The sequence below is a fragment of the Lissotriton helveticus genome, chromosome 4_1, assembly GCF_964261635.1.
Source record: "Lissotriton helveticus chromosome 4_1, aLisHel1.1, whole genome shotgun sequence".
Lineage (NCBI taxonomy): Eukaryota > Metazoa > Chordata > Amphibia > Caudata > Salamandridae > Lissotriton > Lissotriton helveticus.
This window is the reverse complement of record NC_136063.1, coordinates 709,955,513-709,977,996: the sequence shown is the minus strand read 5'-3', so window position 1 is coordinate 709,977,996 and position 22,484 is coordinate 709,955,513. Positions and strand designations below refer to the sequence as shown.

The 22,484-nt window shown below is 48.9% G+C and overlaps 1 protein-coding gene across 18 annotated transcripts in view; it reads left to right on the top strand.

The window, feature by feature from the left end:
• DTNA (dystrobrevin alpha) overlaps positions 1 to 22,484 on the top strand; it is a 658,854-nt gene that overhangs the window by 436,601 nt on the left and 199,769 nt on the right. For 9 of the 18 annotated variants that reach the window (XM_078687336.1, XM_078687334.1, XM_078687333.1 and 6 more), the window contains exon 11: positions 870 to 959. The exons of the other annotated variants lie outside the window; for them this stretch is intronic. In XM_078687336.1, the coding sequence (XP_078543462.1) occupies positions 870 to 959 (90 nt within the window). The remainder of the gene's footprint in view (positions 1 to 869; positions 960 to 22,484) is intronic. 18 annotated transcript variants of the gene reach the window in all.

Genomic DNA, 22,484 nt, shown 5'->3' with positions numbered 1-22,484 from the left:
AATCTCAAACTTGCATCCAGTTAGAAAACTTGAATGCTCTAAAACCTTGAACATTCAAAATATTTTGAGTTGTTGGTCACTGAATTAATGCTATTCCCTAACATTCCTGAAGCCTGTAGAACCAATGTGATCATATTTTGAATATTTATGCTTCTTCTGGTAATGGCTTTTAACCGCATGCGCGCTAGCGGTTTTCCCGCTGCGCGGTGCGATTTTGAAAATCCCGCGTTACGTGACAAGGTCAGCTCGTCATCCGCGTAGCGCAGGTAACGCCCATGACGAGCTGACCTTGTCATGAGCGCTGAAGGGGTTAATGACGCTCATGTCCGTAGCTGGTAAGACATTGCTTATTTTAACTCAGTTTGCTATTACTATAAACACAGAATATAATGCAGCAGGTGAGTCGACTGCTTCCTTGCTGTGTTTAGATTTTGCTAAAGCTTGTAATGTGAAATGTGGTTTTTGCTCCCTAACAATACTGTGGCTTTGTTGCTGAAAGTTTAAGGTTACGAGATGACTCCCTATCATTGAGGTTGCAGTGCTCCAGTCTTGAACTTTGCTTTTATACATCATTGTTTTCAGGTGTGTTCCTTCATTTGAAGTGGTGTAGGACTCCAACATCCAGATTGAATTAGGTTGTTAAACGGATACAGAGGAATTGGGGATATGGAGTCACCTGGTCACGTTACTAATATTCTGATTAATTATTATATGCGTATGTTTGCATTCTATTGTGTTTTAATGTTCTTTATACTCTGTCAAGCTTTGGCGCATAATTTTTGTGTCAATTGCCGAGCATGTTTTGCATTGAAAGCTGTCTGCATGCTGGCACAGATTTAATCCCTGGCTTTATTGTTTGAATTATTCAGGTTACAGGAGGGGGTAAATAGCAGCAGTCCCCTGGCTGATGAGCATTCTTTTATAAAGCTGTTTGCAAATCAGCTGCACGACAATTCACGGTCAGTAAAGAAGTACTAAAACACTAACCACTGTAGCCGGCATAGGATGTACTAAACCATAAGTGTCCAGTCCACAAAGTCTTATTTCTGTTGGTGAAACTTGCACAAGAATACATGGTTTCAGCTGCTCCATTTCAATGATATCCTGTCTACATTTCACCAATATTCTGAATCTTATAACCTGGTCTATCAATTTGGTATCAGTTCTCAGTTGCTTACTTGGTCTCTTTCACTCACTTTCCCTTGCTTCCACTTGCTCTCTCCCTCTCTCTTAGTCTCTTATGCTATGCTTTGTTCATGTAAATGTATAAAGCGCAACAACCACCCACAGGTCCTTTGGTGCTTAAACAGTAAAAAGCGAGAATGATAATGATGGTTACAAAATAAAGAGTTGAGGTTTAAGTCTTTTCCTGAAGATCAGGAAAGTGTCTGAGTCGTTTACAACAGAGAGGAGGTTGTTCCAAAGCTGTAAACCCAGTGCAGCAAAGACATACCTTCACAGGAAGACTTATTGAAATGTGAAACAACTGATTGGTTGGCTTTGGTGAACTGAATATCTGGGGCACTTCATGTTTTGTCCTTGAGCTAAGGAAGCCTAGAAAAGACTTGTCCAGACCCTTAAACAGGATACTCAGAGCCTGAAAGAAAATTCTCTGCTTAATAGAAACCCAGTGTAACCTCTGGAGAAAAGGGCTGGCAGACAAAAAATAGTCATCCTTTGCAATCAATCTTGCTATTTGATTGTGAATAACTTGGAGTCTGTGGATGTGGCACATAGATATCCCAAACTAGGGAGATGTGCAGTAATCTAGCCTTGCACCTATGATAGCTGAAATGACTAAGTGTCTACCTTTTTTCGGAAAGATGTGGGCACATAGCCTTAATTTATGAAAGTATAATATGCAGTTTCAGACTGCTGCAGAAATTTGAGAATCTACTTTAAGATGAACTTCTAATTTCACACCTGGTTATTTGATCGCATTCTTATGAATAGAAAAGGGATCAGGTAATTAACGCCTTGTTTCTGCCCACTAACACGACGTCCATCTTCTCATCAATTTGTGACATTGCAAAGGCAGCTCATCAAGGTATCGGGTTGATAACCTTGCTCAGTGATCTGAAAAAGAGAGCTGCATTTCATCAGTGTACGTTTATAATGAGCACCAGAACATACTAGTGAAAAGTGCTGACGGAAGCACATAGACATTATAAAGGAGGAGGCAAGAACGGAGCTGTGGGGGACTTCAGTGTTAGGAACAGCAGCTGAAGAAGAAAAGTTGTTGAACTTCACTTTTTAGGATCTTCAAGTGATAAAGGTAACAGACCAGTCAAGGGCAGTGTCTTTGACAGTGTATTGCTTCAACCTAGCAGCTAAGTTATTATGATCTATGGTGTCAAAGGCAGCTGGCTGAGGTGCCTAACAAAATTAAAGGACAGGTGGAATTTCTTTCGGTTACAGTTTTGAGATCTTAAGACACTACCAACAGGGCTGACTCAGTGCTGTGATAAGGCCTAAAACCAACCTGTCCATCATCCAAGAAGACATGACTTTCGATAAAGGAAGAAAGCTGGAAGGCAACAAGAGGCTCCTACATTTTGTCTGTAGCAAGGAGAAGAACGATGGGATGGTAATTCAGTACCTCTTCTGGATCCGATCCAAATTGGCTTTTCTTTCTTTAACAGCAGCTCAATTGTGCCCTGCTTGAATTTGAAGGGTACAATACCAGATTTCAGGGATTATTTGAAAGATGACTTTATTTAACTCTGATACATTCTTCAGATTTTTTTTATTGGAATGGCTTGGAAGGTGAGTCAGATCTCCATTTCCTGATACAATCCTGCACTTGATGTATCAAGGGAATGTGAAATGTTTCTGAGAAGCCTTGTAAACCAGTGTTAAGGGACAGATTAGCATAGCCAAAAATACTACATTGGATTGGAACAGAGGCCCCTCAATGTCTTAAGTCAGTAGAAAAGCAAATATTATTTTGATACTCTTCTGGACTTTAACAATTTTGTCTGTGAATAATTGTGGCCGTTTATTGCAAAATCTGGAGTAAGCAATGGGGCGTGAATATCAGGGTTGACCATTGATAATTTCATTGATGACCTTAAAGGTCTACTTTAGGGTGGAAAAATAGTTGGAATAATAATCTTTGTGAGATGAATAGATAGCCCTTTTGTATATTAACAATTTATTCTTGTAACATCTTTGTGATTCCGAAGTGTATGTTGACATTACCTCCTTTCTGCTTGTCTAACTTCTAATTTAAGTTTAGTAAGGTCAGAAGAGAGCTAAGAAGAGAGTTTGCTTTTGTCTGACTTTTTACACTTAACTAAAGGGTTATATCATTAACAACGAGAAGCCACCAGTTAGTGTAGTCAGTTTCATTTTTATTGTGGCAGGTAAGTTTTAAGCAAAAGCTGTGTGCAAGTTTACCTTCCTTTAGTTTATGCCATTTCCTAGTGTGTGAAAAATTTCCAGATGCCGGATTTTGTTTGTTGCCTATTATTAGTTTGAAAGGCACTAGAAAATGGTCAGTCTAAGTTTGATGGTCTAATACTAAAGCATGAATAGAATTGTGGCCAGCTTCACATATGTAGAAGTTCACATGTTGAACAAAACCGATTCATACAATAAGAGAGAAGATTAATCATTCAAGAATCAGTAGGATTTTCAAAATGTACATTTTTGTCTCCTAAAATATGATACATGGAGCATGGTTTGAACAAAGATCAGTAATCAAATCCATAATATCTGGAATAAACATAGAAGGAGAAGATGGAGGCCAATAAGGTAACATTACATTTATAGTGTGGGTTGCAGAAACATTAATATAGGTAGTTCGTAATTCAACGTATTTAAATATGTTAAAAATCACTTTGATGAGTAAGGCTATGCTGCTAACTTTGTTGTAGGTATGGAGCCGCTCTTTAACTTCACTGGAGTGTTTAACCCATGACTAGGCATTATTAAGACCCATTAAATAGCTCATTAACAATTAGATTCTTAGGTACCAAACAATAATTTACCTAAAAATTTACTTCAGTGGGGTAAACCTCATAGTTAATGTTTTTTGACAATGAGTCATGAGGTTTAAAAATCTTGTAACTCTTTAACAGGACTCTCCGTTTGATAATCTGGTAATGTGTAATCATCTCATATGTCTCAATTGAGACAATGAATACGATCTGAACGAGAATGTATGTCACGACAGGATTTGGAGGTGCCATGGTGTTGCGAATCTGAGAGAAAACTGGCACAGTAACCGGTTGCTGGTCCCTACCGGCAGATGTGCTGAAGTCTTGTTTATAGGGTTTTTCTTTCTCCTCTTCCCTGTTGTTCTCCTTCAATCTTGAAAACGTTCAGCCTCTTTCTTTTGATGTCTCTCTTTCTATAATCTTCCTCTCTTTCTTGCCATTTCGCTCTTTCCCTGCGTCACTTTTTCTCTTGACTTCCTTCTCACCACCTTTCCTGCTTTCTCTTGCACTCTCCATGTTTGTCCTCTTCTCCACTCTCTTGTCTTATTTTTATACCTTTCTTTTGTCCACTCTATTTCCATTTTTCTCGCTCTCACACTTTCTCACCCTCTCTGTCACCCTCCCAGTTTCTTTCTCTTACTTCTGCCTTTCACTGTTACCACTGATCCTGCCTCACAATTTCCTGCTGTAGCGTCCTTTTCATCATTATTCAAATCAAATCAAAAAGACTTTATTCGGTATATTTTTCAACCATAAAAGTGCATAAAACATACAGTACATACATACAATGACAATAGGTAAAATTTGATTGCAGGTAATAAAAGGACTGAGTACATTAAATCCGTCAATTCATTCATTGGTCCAAACAAATTCGCAGTTTAAGAGACAGTTTAAAAAATTCAAGAACTTGAAGGACACTATCACTGTGCAGCAATTGTAAGTATAGAAAGGCTGGTCGTATCTGATTAAAATTCATTTTTTTTAAAAGAGCAATTAAAAAGCGTTTACGTGGAAATTAATAAAATCTGCATAAAAACATAAAATGCAACATATCCTGTGGAGACTTTCCGTCGCAGCCACAGGATATTAGATTTTTACAGAAACTCTCCTTTTTAGGCCTGATAAGCAGATGTTGAAACAGGTTAAATCTGAATCTTGTTAATAAGAACTTGTCATGAGTGCTAAGAGTGCCGAGTAGGTAAGGCTCTGTTGACAGACAGGTTTTAACCATGATAAATTTCCTTACACTTACTTTTTGTAACTCAGCACCCTCCCTCACAGCCTTCTTGCGCAGAAGAAAGGCCTGCTTGACTAGATCAATGTCCACCTTTCCAATTCCTGACGGGTGTTCGAACAGATCAGGACGACCCATCTCAGAGAAACAAGTTTTTAGATACTTCAACCAGGGAGTGCCCAACGCATTATCGTGAGCCATAAAATCATTAACAATTAAATGTGTTAGGGGAATATCTTCGCATAACCACATTTTCAACCAGCATATCAGAGGTCGTAGGGACAGGATATCACTCAAATACCCCACTCCTAATTCCTCGTGAACTGCAAAGTTGGAGGCCGGGACACACAGAAGCCGTTTATAAAAAGAATTTTCTGTGATCTGAAGTTGATCCCCAGCCATGTAACCCCAAAGCTCACTCCCAAAGGCTGCGGTTGCTACAGATTTTGCGTCATATAATTTTATCATAGCAGCTGTGGGCTTTTTACCAAGTTTTGAAGCGAAGTTAAAAATGGAGGCATTAACCCTAGTCACATCACATCTTTTCTTCGCAAGTTGTGGGCCCCAGGATAATTTAGAGTCAAAGAGAACTCCTAGATAGGAAAATGTGTTAGAAAACGGTATTACTGCCTTGTCTAGTTTAAAAGTATATTGTCTCTTTGGCTGTTTCCCAACTTGCATAATATAAGATTTGGAATTATTCCCTAGCAGATCTCTATCTTCCATGAACTTTTTAAATGCGTTCAGTAGTAATTGAAGGCCTTTTTCAGTTCTTGCCAACAACACCGCATCATCTGCGTATAACAGGACAGGGATACTTCTTTTCCCCACTCTAGGACTGTCTGCTTTCACCTCCTGTAAAACGCCATCCAGCTCGTTTATATAAAAGTTAAAAAGGAAAGGAGCTAATATGCAGCCTTGCCGCACCCCCTTCCCTGTTCTAAAATCATCAGTTACTGACAGGTCTTGGCAATACCTTATATTAGCACTTGTGTTCCTGTGGAGGTCAACCAAAAAGTTTATAATACCGCTGTCTACTCCCTTGTCCCTCATGGACCCCCACAGCTTTCCCCTGTTCACACAGTCGAAAGCTGAGGATAGGTCCATGAAGGCCAGGTGGACTGTACCCTTTTGTGCAATAGTATATTTACTGAGTATTAAGAAAAGATTTAAACATTGTGTTGTGGTCGAGCGGCCGTTACAAAAACCATATTGAGTAATAGACATGATGTTATTGTCCCGTGTCCACTCAGAGAGACGCCGCAGTACAATTCTCCCCACTAGTTTCGCCATAGAGTTAATTAGGGAGATAGGCCTGTAACAGAGGGGGCTATCCCTGTCCCCCTTTTTAAATATAGGCACAATGGTGGAGAGCCCCCAGGATAACGGGCATCCGACTCTCGCGGCTGCGTTAATAACCGCCACAATAATCGGGGCCCAGAAATTTGGATCAGATTTGAAGAGATCCGGGGGTATCCCATCAGGGCCTGGTGATTTGCCCTCTGTGAGCCCCTCTATTCCCACTAAAACCTCTCCTATACTGACATTAAGGCATGGTGCATTCAGAAAGTACAGCGTTGACCTCACTACCCCCATACAATTGTTTAAAATGTGCAACCCATTCATCTTTTGTTATAACACATTCTAACCCCTCACCCAAATCTTGCACCAGGAAGGGTTTCTTAAGCGCCGCCCAAAATCTAGCACTATTTTTCAATGTTTGTGGTTCCAGGATCTCAGCCCAAGCCTCATTCTTCAATACCTCCTTCCGTGAGGCAATGACTGATTTGTACTCTTTACGAGATCTCTGTACTAATTCCTTGTTTCTTGGTTTTACCGACAATGCAGCTCTGAGGTCACGAGCTGCATTAGAGCATTCCTTGTTGAACCACCTCGAGCCCTCCCTCCCTCTACTCTTTAGAGGTTCTGTCATTAAAGTAGCTATTTTATCTGTTATGCTCTGAAAATCAGACAGGACCTGAGTCGGATCAGAATCATCCTGGGTGCATCTAATGATTATGTCACTACAGTTATCTTGGATATTCTGATATATGAGGTCCGGGGTGCACATAGACCATTTTAGGCGGCGTCTACCATCCATTGCTGTTACCCTACCCTTGACCAGGTTACGACTTACGCTAGCCACCCAGGGCCCCCTTAAATGTATAGTGAGTGGGTTGTGGTCGCTGAGTGCGTTACTATCTATAGAAAATGAACGCACAAAAACCTGCATGGGCAAGGTTAACAACATATAGTCGATAATAGGCCCCTTTCCATGCCCTTTAAAGGTTGGAGTGACAAAGCGCTTTGAGGGGTCACATAGTGCCATTGCTGGAGTAAGCCCATGATCATTGAGAAAATTATTAAAACGGGCCCCCTCCATGGTATGTTCCAGATGTAAACCATTTAGTCTGGGGCAGTGTAATTCCTGAAGGTTTTTCCCAAGGGGGTCACCACAAGGGTGAATATTGAAATCGCCCATGATCAACAGATTATGTGAACAATCCCTCATTGAGGTACCTATGTAATCATTTAAGACTTCTAGGTTGCCATGAGCTGTACCATTGTTAATAGAATTATAAAAATTGATCAGGCCAGCCTTACAATTGCCAGCAGATAAAACTAGACCTTGTATACCTAGGTTACTTGATGCCCTGCTATCGATTGTACATGTCAGTGCTACCGATAAACATTACCATGCCACCCTTTGGCCTTCCCCGGTTTACTAATATAGCAGGTACAAAAAATGCCTTGTAACCTTCAATATACATTTCACATTTAACTGACCAGGTCTCTTGAAGGCAGATAATCTGAAAACCCCTAATGTATGATAACCAGCTTTCATCTTGCATTTTCTTTTCTAGGCCCGCCACATTCCAGCATATAACATTTTTTTTAAGTGTTGTGGATGAGTTCACCTCTGTCGGCTGTCCTACAGGAGACTGTACAATACTCTGACCATCCGAGACCCTCAGTCAATCGCAGGCATCCAGCCCTGAAAACATTTCAAAGCGATTGTGTGGGAACATTGTACCCTCTCATACTCTGATTAACAGCATTGGAATTTGCTGCCGGTGTTTGCCAACCATTCAGCCCATTGGTATTATTATTATACATGTGTGGTACTGACGAAATTGGGGTCTGAGCATGGATATGAGCCTGTACCTACGAGGGTCTTTAGGGGAATTCTGATCAGGAGCATAGAAGTAGCCCAGAGGGCGCACACATACACTGTTTGCATTGTATACTAATGAGGATGCACGCAGTAAGACTGTCGCGACATGTTGGGGATGCTGGAAATTAACAACCACACAATCCCCCGTGGTCGCCTTCCTCGAAGGGCCAACCCAATTGACCCTTTCGGTGGAAATAATTTGGTCATAGTAATGAGTTGGGTAACCACCATTTTTGTTTAACCACGCCACCGTTTTGTTTTTTAGAGAATCATGAGATTCTCCGTGTGGCTGAGTTGGTACTTCTTCGTAGCGTGTAACATTGGTTAACACCACCACATATGGCACACAGTCAGGAGGGAGATTTACATTCCTAAGTTTAGCCCTCTGTGGAGCAGCTGGACGAGAACCCAAGGATGGAAGAGCCTGTTGAATTGGCTGGATTACTGGTGCTGTAGGTATCACAGCCCCAATAGCAGCCAACCCTTGGGGATTCGGCTGCTGCCCGCTCTGCCCCCTGGCTACGTTCTCCTTCCCGCCCCTAACAGAAATAATTTTCGGGGCTGTAACTGCTGGGGCTGGGGTCAGGTATACCGCCACCAAACTACCCAGCCTCTCTACCTCAGAGGCTACTACATCCAATCTAGACATTATTGGGCCGATTAAATCAGTGATTTTGGCCTCCAGCTTTCCTACTATTGTGTTTATCAATGTTTCTAGATTGGAGGCGGATAAGATTAGGCCTCCCTCATTAATGCCCTCTTGGTTGGTTTCTTCTATGACAGGATTACTTGCGCTGTTAACGATAGTGGCTTTGCAGTTATTGAGTGGATTAGTATGGGATTTAATTTTTAAAGGTTTCCCCCCGCGCCTCCCTTGAGTCTTTCTGCACTTCCTCACTGGTCTTTGTGCAGAAGGGGCCTCTACTGACTCTTCCACAACTGAGTCTTCCTCCGATGTATTGTGCAGTACCACAGGCTTCTCAGAGTGTACCTGTGCCTGTACCACTAAGCTGGATCCCCCTGTACTATGTGGGGTATCTTCTAAAATGCCTTCTGTTGTTTCAATGGGCACATTATCCATGAGGGGGGGAAGACTTTTACTGCCTAGTGAGGCCCTACGTTCGTTGTTTATTTGAGTTACTTTTTTTACCAGGAAATTATCCATGGTAAGCAGGGCAGCTGTTGGTGCATCTGAGATTATTTTGGGCATTATAGCTGTTAAGATATGCCCCGAGCCCCCAGTAGGCGATAGGAGACCTGTATTACATCAGTCTGATGTATCAATTGTCCACAATACAATACAAGAACGAATTAAATATAGAATATGAACAGTCCAATGTCTCACTTGAATGTACTGAGTCCTTAAGTTGGAGCCAGGGTCCGTGGCCCGTCCCGTCCACTTCCGGCCACTGAGGGCCAAAGAGAGCCCGCCCTTTGCCCGGACTTAGCCCGCGCGCGTCCCGCTACGCGGAGGGAGCGTCCCTTGATGTAGCGCCTCCGGGCGCGCTCTGGCCGGATGCAGGAAGTGGCCGCTATGCTCCCTGGGAGCTGTAGTCTCTAGCCGCAGGATGGAATGCGGTGGCGGCGAGACTCACAGCGTTTGTGCCCCAGGAGCTAGCAGGCGAGTGTCAGGTCTGCAGGTAGGTTTCTCCCCTCTGTGCCCCGGTGTTTCTTTGGCCCCCGCTCCACCGAGGGAGCGTCCCTTGATGTAGCGCCTCCGGGCGCGCTCTGGCCAGATGCAGGAAGTGGCCGCTATGCTCCCTGGGAGCTGTAGTCTCTAGCCGCAGGATGGAATGCGGTGGCGGCGAGACTCACAGCGTTTGTGCCCCAGGAGCTAGCAGGCGAGTGTCAGGTCTGCAGGTAGGTTTCTCCCCTCTGTGCCCCGGCGTTTCTTTGGCACCCGCTCCACCGAGGGAGCGTCCCTTGATGTAGCGCCTCCGGGCGCGCTCTGGCTGGATGCAGGAAGTGGCCGCTATGCTCCCTGGGAGCTGTAGTCTCTAGCCGCAGGATGGAATGCGGTGGCGGCGAGACTCACAGCGTTTGTGCCCCAGTAGCTAGCAGGCGAGTGTCAGGTCTGCAGGTAGGTTTCTCCCCTCTGTGCCCCGGCGTTTCTTTGGCCCCCGCTCCACCGAGGGAGCGTCCCTTGATGTAGCGCCTCCGGGCGCGCTCTGGCGGGATGCAGGAAGTGGTCGCTATGCTCCCTGGGAGCTGTAGTCTCTAGTCGCAGGATGGAATGCGGTGGCGGCGAGACTCACAGCGTTTGTGCCCCAGGAGCTAGCAGGCGAGTGTCAGGTCTGCAGGTAGGTTTCTCCCCTCTGTGCCCCGGCGTTTCTTTGGCCCCCGCTCCACCGAGGGAGCGTCCCTTGATGTAGCACCTCCGGGCGCGCTCTGGCCGGATGCAGGAAGTGGCCACTATGCTCCCTGGGAGCTGTAGTCTCTAGCCGCAGGATGGAATGCGGTGGCGGCGAGACTCAAAGCGTTTGTGCCCCAGGAGCTAGCAGGCGAGTGTCGGGTCTGCAGGTAGGTTTCTCCCCTCTGTGCCCCGGCGTTTCTTTGGCCCCCGCTCCACCGAGGGAGCGTCCCTTGATGTAGCGCCTCCGGGCGTGCTCTGGCCGGATGCAGGAAGTGGCCGCTATGCTCCCTGGGAGCTGTAGTCTCTAGCCGCAGGATGGAATGCGGTGGCGGCGAGACTCCCAGCGTTTGTGCCCCAGGAGCTAGCAGGCGAGTGTCAGGTCTCCAGGTAGGTTTCTCCCCTCTGTGCCCCGGCGTTTCTTTGGCCCCCCTTCATTATTCTTGCCCTGTCTCTTCCCTATCTTCTCAGTGTTTGTGTCATCGCTTTCCTACATCTGAATGAGGACTACAGTGGTGCACATACTGGAGAGGAGTCATTACAGACGATTACCAGAATGGCCAACTGTAATCAGTGCAAGCTGTATGCCAAGAATCTTCTTCCCAGTCGGTCCTGAAGAAGCCCCCATAACGGATCCCAACCGTTGAGGGTTATGCCATATTTTAAGAACATTAGTGTCCATCCACGAAAAACTGACTGCTCAGTCCAATCAGATAATTGGCTAGAGACATTTATCACGCTTAGGTGGTACCTTGGAAGACTCTAATATAGGCTATCATGGCTGGTCCTGATCATTACATCGCCTTTAAGCCGTACTGGGTGTCTTGTAAGTCTGACCATATACGGTGTGACAGTGATGGAGTCCATGCAGTAGATCTCTTACCTGCTTTCTTTTCTGCCCACATCCCGTCTCTATTAGCCGCATCCCACAGCTGCAAGACTCGCAACACGGTCAACCTAACTGTTGTTAATAGTATCGGAAGCAGATAGTGAAGCTTAATGAAATCCACAAACACAATACAGAACCTTTAGACTAAACTCAAATTGCTGCCAATTGCAACCATAATGTGCATCCCTATCTCTCACACATCCTCCTCCTTTACACTGCTAGGCACTGCCTCCCATGGCTCTCCATCACACTGCTAGGCGCTCCATCCAATGGAAATCCATCACACTGCTAGGCACTGCCTTCCATAGCAATCCACCACACTGCTAGGCACTGCCTTCCATGACTGCACTGCACTCCATGACAAAATAAGAGCACCTCTCTGGTCATTAACACACATCAAAGTGTTTCCCTTAGAGGGTCACTACAAAAACAACACTCTTCCCTTCAAGCACTCTCCTACAGTGTAGCGTTCAATAACGTGCTTCAGCACCCCGCAATGCTTGTTGTAGCACTATATAGATGCATCAGTACAATACAGTTCTGCACTCAATGTAATTTCTCTCACTCACAGTTTCTCTGTTGCCTCTAGCTAAATCTCCTTTCCACTTAAAATTAAATTCCTAACATCGAACTAACCAGTGCACTTCTTTAACACTTTAAAAAATATTAATTTCTTTTTGTTTGAAATATGTATTTTATGAAGATGTCTGTAGTGCTGCCTGTCCATCCTCACCATTAATGACTTGTTTGCAAATATAGCTTCTGTGGGTTGTTCTTTGTCCCACACTAGATGGCTGCGGGGATGAATATATCATCCATACTTTCCTAGCCAATGTCTTTCATACTGTTGCACTTTCAAACCATTTTTAGTTGCCAACTTGTCTTAGATTTTGCCGATCGTTTAGTCATTTGTATGTCTGTGCGTGTGGTTGTGTGTGTGTGTGTGTGTGTGTGTGTGCGCACTTCTGTTCCAGATTATAAAAATGGATTTATTTCGTTTTCCACCAGCCCCACCAATAGAGATTTTTAAAACCATTTTATTATCATAGGCTTTACCACAGATTGCAAGGGGGCTTTCAGATCTTTTCCAGTTTCATATGTGACATCTGGAAATTTTTCTTCTGAATCCATGTAATGTCCAGCTTCTTTTCCATTGCTCTCTCTTGCTCCCAGAGTGCTGCCATTGAAGAAACCCCCCATGCAGCCAGATCCTGCAGTTGGAGGCTCGACATAGACTGGTCGGTAGGCTTCCCAACCAACTCCTCCACTGAGCTAAAAAATGACTGGGATTCCCATGACTGCCTATGATCCTGCCCATTTCCCCCAATTGCCATCTAAGTTTCAAATGGCTGGAACTGAAATACGCATGGGGTATTAGTCTTCCTCTGAGAGCGTTATTGAAGTGGCAGTATTGGGTTTTACTAGCTGCCACTGACATCATTCAAGATCATATAGGATAAACTCCTCAAGTCAACAAAGAGAACTGAAATCATTAGCTCCATGTGCATAATGATATCCTGGAAGTTTGAAGTATTAAAGCCTTATTTGATAGTCAGACCTTGTAATGTAGCTCGTTTAAGGTGGTGGTAGCTACATGCTTTGGTAAATGCTCCAGGTCCATGGACCTAGTCTCCCTACTCTGTAAAATAAACTCCCGGGGTATATTTTGGCAGTTATCAAGCTCTACAAATTCAGCACTATCTTCTCTTGGGGCAATCACCGGACATAAGGCGAACCTACATTATGTTTACCACGATGATGCTGCCATTTTGAGAACACACCGGTGCAATGCGCAGTATACCTAGGGACTTGCAACTGTGAAAAGCCTCTTGTCCTCTTCAGTGTGCATTGTGCCTGCTGCACTTCTCTGCTGTTGCAAGCCCAGGATCAGTCAATTAAAGTTGAGAGTTCGCATTTGAAAGCAGTCAGTAAATCCTGTACAAACGATAATTATTTTTTTTTTGAAAACTTTATTTTTGTTGCAGATTTATGTCACAAACAATAAGACAAAGATGCCGACAGTGCTATCCGTATGCATTACAGGTGTCAAACCAATGATTGAATATCACACAGCCCATCAGCCCACATCCCGAAGGCCGGGCGGCAGTAGGTGGTAACACGTCATAGCAAATAGAGAGCACAACAATGCATCTGTACGGCAGAGTAATTCGTTTTGCTTTTGTCTCCTACTACATTTAGATTAACCCCCAACTCCCCGAAGGAACCCCCCCCCCAAAAAAAAACTGGCATCTAACGGGAATTAACCCAAGCGTGTACAGTTCGTTCACCTCAGTGTGACTCTCCTAGGGGCCGAAGAGACAGCAACGATTGTCCAAAGGAATAAGAAGAACTCTCTCCTGAGACAAAACACAGTATCAGCAGGAGTAAGCATATACGTGCGTGCTGGGCCAGGCCCTACTCCAAATTAGTACCCTCCCTCCCCCTCCCCACCGCCCTCACTCTCTGATCCCGAGCCCTCAGGGGTGAACAACTCCGCACTCGTGCCCTCCGAGTCCTCAGCAGTCGCTCCTACCACACGCATCATTCTCCACGCAAGCAGGTCATCTTGTAGCCTCTCATCCCTGCGCACCTGTTGCATGAAAGTTTCCTCCGCTAGGGTCCACTCACCCACATCTCTAAGCCACTGCGACACCTCCGGGGCCCTCCGTCCCATCCACGTAATCGCCACCCTCCTCCTTGCCAGCACCAACAGCAGCTGTAACATCTTATAGGACAGGTTACGTTTCCTGGGTTTGGGGACCAAGGCTAACAAACAATGTAAGGGAGTCAGCTCCAGCCGGAGCCCGGTAATCGTACGTATGCGCTCCACCACCGACCGCCAGAATGTCTTGACCAACGGGCAGTCCCAGGCCAGATGGAGAAAGGCCGCTCCCGCCACCCCACATCTAGGACAAGCGTCACTTTTTTCCTCGGAAATACGGTTCAGGGTAACCGGCGTCACATATGTGCGGTGCATAAAATTAAAGTGGATCAATTTAAACCTCGCGTTACACGACACCTTTCGTGTGAGGGCGCCTATGCGTTTGCGCTGTCCCGGTTCCAAGTCCAGTCCCAGGTCAGATTCCCACGCTGCCCAGGCCGGAGGGATCGGCTGAGTGGAGTCCTGCCTCATAGCCGAGTACAATAGCGTTATAAACCTCCTACCCCTACCGCAGGAGAGAATAACATTGAGGGCATGGGACATCGGGGGTGCCTCAGGAAATTGAGGCCAGGTTTCCCGCGCCATGTCGCGAAGGCCCCCATATTGTAGGTACTGGCCCCCGCTGAGCCCGAACGTCTCCGTTGCCCGCTCAATAGATAGAAACGTGTCATCCGGGTAAAGGTCAGCCAGTAGCTCACAACCGCCGGCTCTCCACTCCTGAAACGGCATATGTTCCTCCATGGCCACCACCGGGGCCAGAATCCATAACGGCAGTTCCCTATGGAATGGGGCCCTGCGTAGGATTTTCTCCACGAAGCGCTGCCAGATAGCCGCCGTGTGTCGCACTATGAATGGCAGTGCCTCATCCGCACCTCTCCCGCGCAGAAGAGCCAATTGTACCGCCCTCTCGTCCGCTCTACCCGCCAGGAGCCGTAGTTCCCAGTTGTCCGAGTCCGCGAACCATCTGGCAGCCGGCAATAACTGGGCTGCGTAGTAATATAAGTCAAACCTTGGCGCCTCCAGTCCCCCTTCATCCCAGCTCCGTACAACCGTGTGCAGGGCAACCCTACTACGCTTGCCCGCCCAAAGTAAAGACGTGAGGAGTGTATTAAGGGTGCGAAATATCCGCTGAGGAAGTGGGCACAGAGAGTTTTGCAAGGTGTACAGCACCCTTGGTAACATCACCATTTTGGCCACCGCCAGGCGTCCCATCAAAGAGAGAGGCAGCGTGTTCCAAAAGGACACAGACTTTTGCAGAGATGTAACCACCCGATCCGCATTTCGGGCCAGTAACTGCTCATCCGACAGTGCCACTTGAACCCCTAGATAGCGGAAGGCCTCCAGTTCCCAGCGCAGTCCCAGGTCCGGCAAGTCCCCAAGCCTGGCCGCGCCGTATCCCGCAAGGGGGAAGATCAGGGACTTGCCAGCGTTAATACGCAGGCCCGAGGCTGACCCGAACCGGTCCAGCAGTCGTAGCAAGACCGGCAGCGACTCCCGCGGAGAGGTTAAATAAAACAGAGCATCGTCTGCATACAAGGAAACCGTGTGCACCGTGTTCCCTACTTTGATCCCCCATTGGGACATCGTGGCCCGGACCTCAACAGCTAGTGGCTCAATCGCCAGGGCAAACAGGAGCGGTGAGAGGGGACACCCTTGACGAGTGCCCCTCCCCAATGCCCAGTCCGCGGAACGTGCGGTCCCAAGTTTAACCCGGGCTCGAGGCGCTCGGTACAGAATTTGGACCCACCTGCAAAACACGGGTCCCAGTCCGGCCCGTCGGAGCACCTCAAGCAGGTACTCCCAGCTAACAGTGTCGAACGCCTTGGCTAAGTCAATCGAGACCAGGACTCGGGGATCCTCCCCGCCGCGCACCTCATGTAGGATGTGGTTCAACCGCCGTAAGTTCATTGCGGTGTTGCGGCCCGGGATGAACCCACACTGGTCCTGGTGTACTAGGTGGGCCATAAGCGGTGCCAAGCGCGCGGCCAACAGTTTGGTCAGGACCTTCACGTCCGTGTTAATCATCGTTATAGGGCGGAAGGCCGCGGGATCACAACCATCACCGCCCGGCTTCAGGAGCATGCAGATTTCCCCTTGATACATCGTGGGCGGGAGGAATCCGTCATCCAGTGCCCTCAGGAAGACCTGGAGGAGGAGGGGGCCGAGCATATCCCCAAACGTGTGGTAGAATTCGGAAGGGAACCCATCACTCCCCGGGGATCTAGCCCGTGGCAGACCAGCCATTGCCACTCGTATTTCGTGAAGCGTCAGCGTCCCACCCAACTCCTCTGTCTCCTCCCTCGAGAGGGCCTGAAGGGTCAGTCCCTGGAGGTAAGGCCGATACGAAGCGTCCGTGACCAGGGGATCCGCCCGATACACCTGCTGCAGGTGGGTCTGGAGGACATGGAGGATATTCGACTCCGAATGCACCGTAACCCCCTCGGAGCCCCTCAGGGCAACTATACGTGCCGGGGCCGTTTCTCTCCTCAAAATCCAGGCCAACAGTCGGCCGGACTTGTCCCCCTCTCGGTGTAGACGCTGTCTAAATTGACCCAGGGTGAACTTATCTAGGCGGGTAAGTATATCGTGTACGCGTTCCCGGGCCTCGCGCTCCGCCGCCAATTCTGGTTCCCCAGGGTCTGGTGAGGCTTGGCTGATCAGCAGGGTGTCTTCTGCCGTCTGCAATTCACGAGCCAGTTGTTTCCTGACCCCATAAGTAAGCCCCATACATTCACCCCGCATCACAGCTTTCAGAGCGTCCCATTTCGTCGAGAGGGGTATGCCGTCCCCATTCCAGTTCAGATCAACGTAGTTCGTTAGGGCCGTCTGCACCTGATCCCTACCCACCGGGTCCTGTAAAAGGTCCATGGGCATTCGCCACGTGCGGGGGCGACAAGGCCGGTCCACCTCCTGCATGGCGCACTGCACCGGGGAGTGGTCGGACAGGAATCGGGCCAGATGTGTAATCGTCAATGAAAACGACGCATCCATGTTCGCTGCCAGGACCCTGTCCAGTCTGCTATGGGTGTTGTGCGTAGGTGTATAACAGGTGTACAGTTTCTGAGAGGGGTGACCCAGGCGCCATATATCCTCCGCCCCCAGATTAAACATCACCTCTCGCAGCCCTGCCGTCATGCGAGGTTTCGTTCCTGCACGGGGAGGGTATCTATCTAGGACAGGATCCAAAACACAGTTAAAATCCCCAAACCATAAAAGGGGGCTGTCCAAATCCGACACCAGGACCTCCTGAACCTGTGAATAAAAGGCTGCGTCATCTACATTGGGCGCGTATGAATTGAGCAGTGTAAGGTCCCTCCCATTCAGCTTCACTTTCAGCAGCAGGTACCTGCCCTCAATGTCCGCCTCCGCATACTGCACCGCAAGGGGGATCCCGGGGGCCACCCAGATCAATACCCCCCGCGCATATGTGGAAAAGGAGGAATGAAACAGCTGCCCCCGCCACTTTTTTGCCAGTTTCTGCGCACCCTCCTCATTCAGATGCGTTTCTTGCAAACATGCGATAGAGATGCCATGTCTCCGGAGGAAAGACAGGACTCTGTGTCGTTTGGTGCAGGTTCCCAACCCACGCACGTTCCATGTTAGGAATTTGTACCCCATAATCCCTGTGATCGCCCAGCCGGGCCATGCAATCTACTGTCAACACACCACCTCCTAGGGGTCCGAACGGTGATACACATGATGCCTACAACATAGTAATTCAAAAACTCCCCCCCCTCCCACCAATCTCCCTGTTGCATAACTGTTAAAGAACATATCCCCCCACCCCCACCCACGAGCAGGATGACAGCAACAAACCAACAAGTCACCCCGCCCTTCCCCTGCTGGTGCCAGGACGTACACAGCCACCCCACACACCCCATACTACCCATCACACCCCCACACTACCACAAAAACTCCAGCCCGTGCATACTAAAGATACATCTGGCTCCGCAAAAACTTCCTCAAACAAGAAGGACCTAGAGCCCACACCCGCACCCCCAACCCCCGACTATACACCAGCCCCCACCCAACAACGGACGGCTCCCCGCCCCACCCCACAATGCGGAGGCTGGTGGTTCTGGGCACAATAACAGTCAATATACAACTATACCGTAGTCCCCCTCTAGGAGTTACTCCAGCCAATCAGGCACATCATGCACAGTCCCCATATCACCTCATGAGGGGCCCTTCACCCCCGGCGCATCAGCTCCACCAGTTTCCGGGACCACCAATTCCGAAGGCGTCGTGCCCTGCTCCGAAGTCTGTAGCGTATCCGGGACCAGGACGTCACCCGGCTCCGGCTGGCTCGGGGTCCCCGACTCGGCCCCCAGGAGCATAGGTTCCAGGAGCATGCCACCATCCGCCCCAACCGTGATCCTAGGTCCTTCGGTACTCTCCGTCGCAGAGCGGTGTCTTCGTCTACTCCGTTGCCTCCGCCGAGGGCGACTACCCCACATCTCCTTAGGGCCACCCCGTTCTCCCGGTGGCACGCCATCTCCCCTGACCTCCAGCCATTCCCACACCTCCTCCGGGGATTCAAAGAAGTGCGCCTTGCCCTGTGCGAGCACTTTAAGTTTGGCGGGGTAGAGCAGCATGTATTGCAACTGCATCGCACGGAGCTTCTGCTTGACCCCAAGAAAGGATTTTCTCTGTTCCTGAACCAGGTGCGTGTAGTCTGGGTATATAGAGATCCGTTTGTTCTCAATGGTCAGATCCGGTGTTTCCCTCGCAGCTCGCAGGATGCAGTCACGATCACGGTAGTTCAATATTTTAGCTATCAGCGCTCTTGGGGGGTCCCCCGGACGCGGCGGGGGGACTAGCGCCCGGTGCGCCCGCTCGATGACAAATACCTCCGAGAGACCCTGAGGACACAGCTTCGTTCTGATCCATGTTTCCAGGAAGCGTTCGGGGTTACCAGCCTCCATCCGTTCCGGGACCCCCAGGACTCTTATGTTGCTGCGGCGGGCCCTCCCTTCCGCATCCTCCGCCCTCCGTTCCAGGGCGCTCGTCGTCGCCGTAAGGTGCGTGACCGTCTTTCTGAGGGAGGCCACTTCCCCCTGCAGCTGCTCAATGTTACCCTCGGCATCCGTGACCTTGTCCGCCACCTTCCGGAGGTCCGTTCGCAATAGATTGACGTCCATCGAGACGGTCTCAATCTGCCTCTCCAGTGCTGAGTGGGAGCCCTTTATCGCCTGCAGCAGCTCTGCGCGGGAGGGTTCACCTGGGTTCTCCGGTTCCTCATCTTGGCCCGTTTGGCGCGTGATCCTCTGGGACGGCAGCCTCTGCGTGGTGTACTGAGTGATCGTGTTGGGTTGCGTCGTGCGGGGCATCCGGTCCTTGCCCATCTCCAGGGTGCTCCCAACGGAGGGCCGGCTCGTCTATGAGACAACAGCTGACTGAAGCACACCGTTCCCCAATCGGCAGTCTGTGCCGGGGGGAGCCTTATCGCTAGACTCACTCCGCCGCCGTCACCCCACAGGCCCAGGACTGCCACAGGGTATGCAAGACATAGGCAGGGGACTCCGCAGGCCTGGGGGGCAGACAGGATCCACCGCAGTTCGAGCCCGGTGGGACCAAGAGCCCCCACCAGCGGCACCTGCAGGCTACAGCCGGATGGACACACAGCCTCCCCACTCGTGCAGCCGGTCTCCAAAGGTAACAAGCCGATGTCCAGGAGCAGTAGATGAGCCCACAGGACCAGGGCCCCCAGGGGGCCAGCGGCAGGTCTCACTCCCCCTGTAACACCGTGTGCAGGCAGGCGGGGGGGGGGCGGGGGGGCAACAGGTGTCGGCTCCCTGTCCCTGGTTAAGGGTCCAAAGACCAGTTCCACATTGTCTGGGCCCTCCACACCACCACGTTGTGCCCCAAGCTCACCGCCTCCTAAATCGTCTGCAGGGAAGGAGGCCCTGCAAGGATCGCCGGCGTCCGTCTCCTGCTCCCGGAGAGTAGTCCCCAAGATGGCGGGACTGTGGGGGAGGGGCACGGTCACTCCACACGCGCTCCCGCTGTACCCCCGCTGCAGTTGGGCCGCACCGTACCTGCGCCGACCTCCTGTGACCTCGCTCAAAGAGCCCGCCTCCGGAGCGTCCCCGCGGCCGAGGTGCCCCCTCACCGGACTCCGGAGCGCGAGCCAGGAACTGTCGGGACCGCCGCTCCCCGCCGCCGCTCACAGGATCTCCGGCCTCCGCCCGCAATGATCAGGGCAAGTGCTCGAGCCAGCAAGGCTCCCGCCAGACACTCCGGTCCTCTCCGCCGAACTGGGGCTCCACAGGGTCAGGCTTCTCACGGGCGCCCAGGCCCAGACCACGGTCTCGCGTAGGCGAGGCGGCCGACACCTGGCCACCAGCACCCGTGTCCGGCGGCACCAACGCTCTCCTCCGGCCGCGGCTCGGACAGTCGGGTCCCCCCGCCTTCAGCAGGGCAGTCTGGCCGCGGTCGCGGCAATCGGAGCCCAGACAGGATAATCAGAAAGGATTTAGGGGTCCGTCGGACGGGAGCTGGTGAAGCTCACGTCCTGTCGGCCATGCTGCTTGGCCACAAACGATAATTATTTGATTAGGTCCCTGAGATTGTGTGGAGTGGGTGCTGGGTGAATTGTTTATACATTTTTGGGCGCTGGACAAATATGTATGTATTGTAACACATGGTAAGTTCTAGTCTGCGTTTGACTTTTCAGTTTTATAAAGCGTGTTACAATAGTGTGAAAGGTTTTAATAATTATAATGTTTATATGGTTTAAATAAACCGGTTGCAGACTATTTGTATTTAAAAATATTGCAATGGAATGTTCCGATGGAAGATGGTTCACATGAGAAAAATTCAGAGTGCAGTAGCCGTGGCCTCGGCGGCATTTGCAGATTTTCTCCAGATTTGGTGGACTGTGTTGCTGGATTTTTGCAGAAATTATCAAGTTCTGTATTAAAACATTATCTAACTAGCCAGTTTTGCCAGAGTGTTGCAGAATGATCAGATTGTCCCGAAAAAACTACAGTCGGGATATGTCCAGTTTCTTTTTTCTTATCATTTCTCTGCAGCTGCTGAGGTAAGTGGCAATGCAGAGCTGCTTGGCCAGTCCCTTTAAATGAGTATGCATCAGCTGGAAGTGATGTAATGCCCACCCGAGTCGAGTGTGAGTGGTAGGTGTTATAGAAAGAACTGTTGTGTTTAGGCTTAGAAGAATACGTGTATGCGCACAGGCTAAAAAGGAAAAGTGCTACACTTATTCTGTTAGAAATTCCAGTCAAATGGGTTTACCCACAAGTAAATAATGAGTCAGAATCAGCAGAGTTAGTTTAACCGCATCGCTGCGGCGGCTATACCGCCGCAGCACTAAGGGGGCGGGGCAGCCGCACGGCGTCCGCATGCTGATGACGGAACCGCTCCGTCATCAGCCGCGGTTGGGCTGTGCTCATGACGGAGCGGTTCCGTCATGGCCCCGCCCGCTCAGTAGAACGCGCCGCGCAGGCGCGGCGGCCGGGCCATGACTGAACGGTTCCGTCATCAGCATGGAAAGGGTTAGATCTCAAAATTGTAGTTTTCCTCTTCTAATGAATAGCATACAATCCTAATATTTAAATTACATCAGGTTTAATAAAGCATTAGCAAACTCTGCAAGATCCAAGTATATAGGGATTGATCTTCCTCAACCGAGGGAGATTAGTCATTTAAATTTTTTTTAGCCTGCAGTAAAAATCAGTTGTGCCTCATACAAACCCTTAAGAGAGTTCAGTGAAATTCCAAATAACCCGTTCCAGATTTAAGACGGAATGCCTGTCTCAGTCTGTCACTGAAGCTTTAATGGCACAGTCGTATGGCACGAATCCTTTCAGCCAAAAAAGTTCCACTACGCTAGCATACCAGCTGGCAGCAGATCGCAGTATTTCGTCACAGTTTACTTCGTGTCTGGAAGTCCAAATTATCAGTTTCTGTGCTGCAAGATGAGTAAGCAAGTTGCTCCCCTCAGTTCCAAAATCTGGGCAATTATACTTGATCCGTTCCAGGTTTACACCTCTTGACATCACTGAATTTGTCGGACCACTTTGTCGCATTGGTCGCTTTCGATCGGATGAGATGAAGTAGGAGAGTAAAAAGTATACAAATCTAGAAGAACTTAGTAATCCATAGCTCGTGATTTCGCTAGAATCATCATAGTTTTAGTCATATGAACAATGTGGCACTCAGAAAGTAGACAGCTTCATGCTCTCATCCTTGGTCTGTCAGTTATCAAGCATTT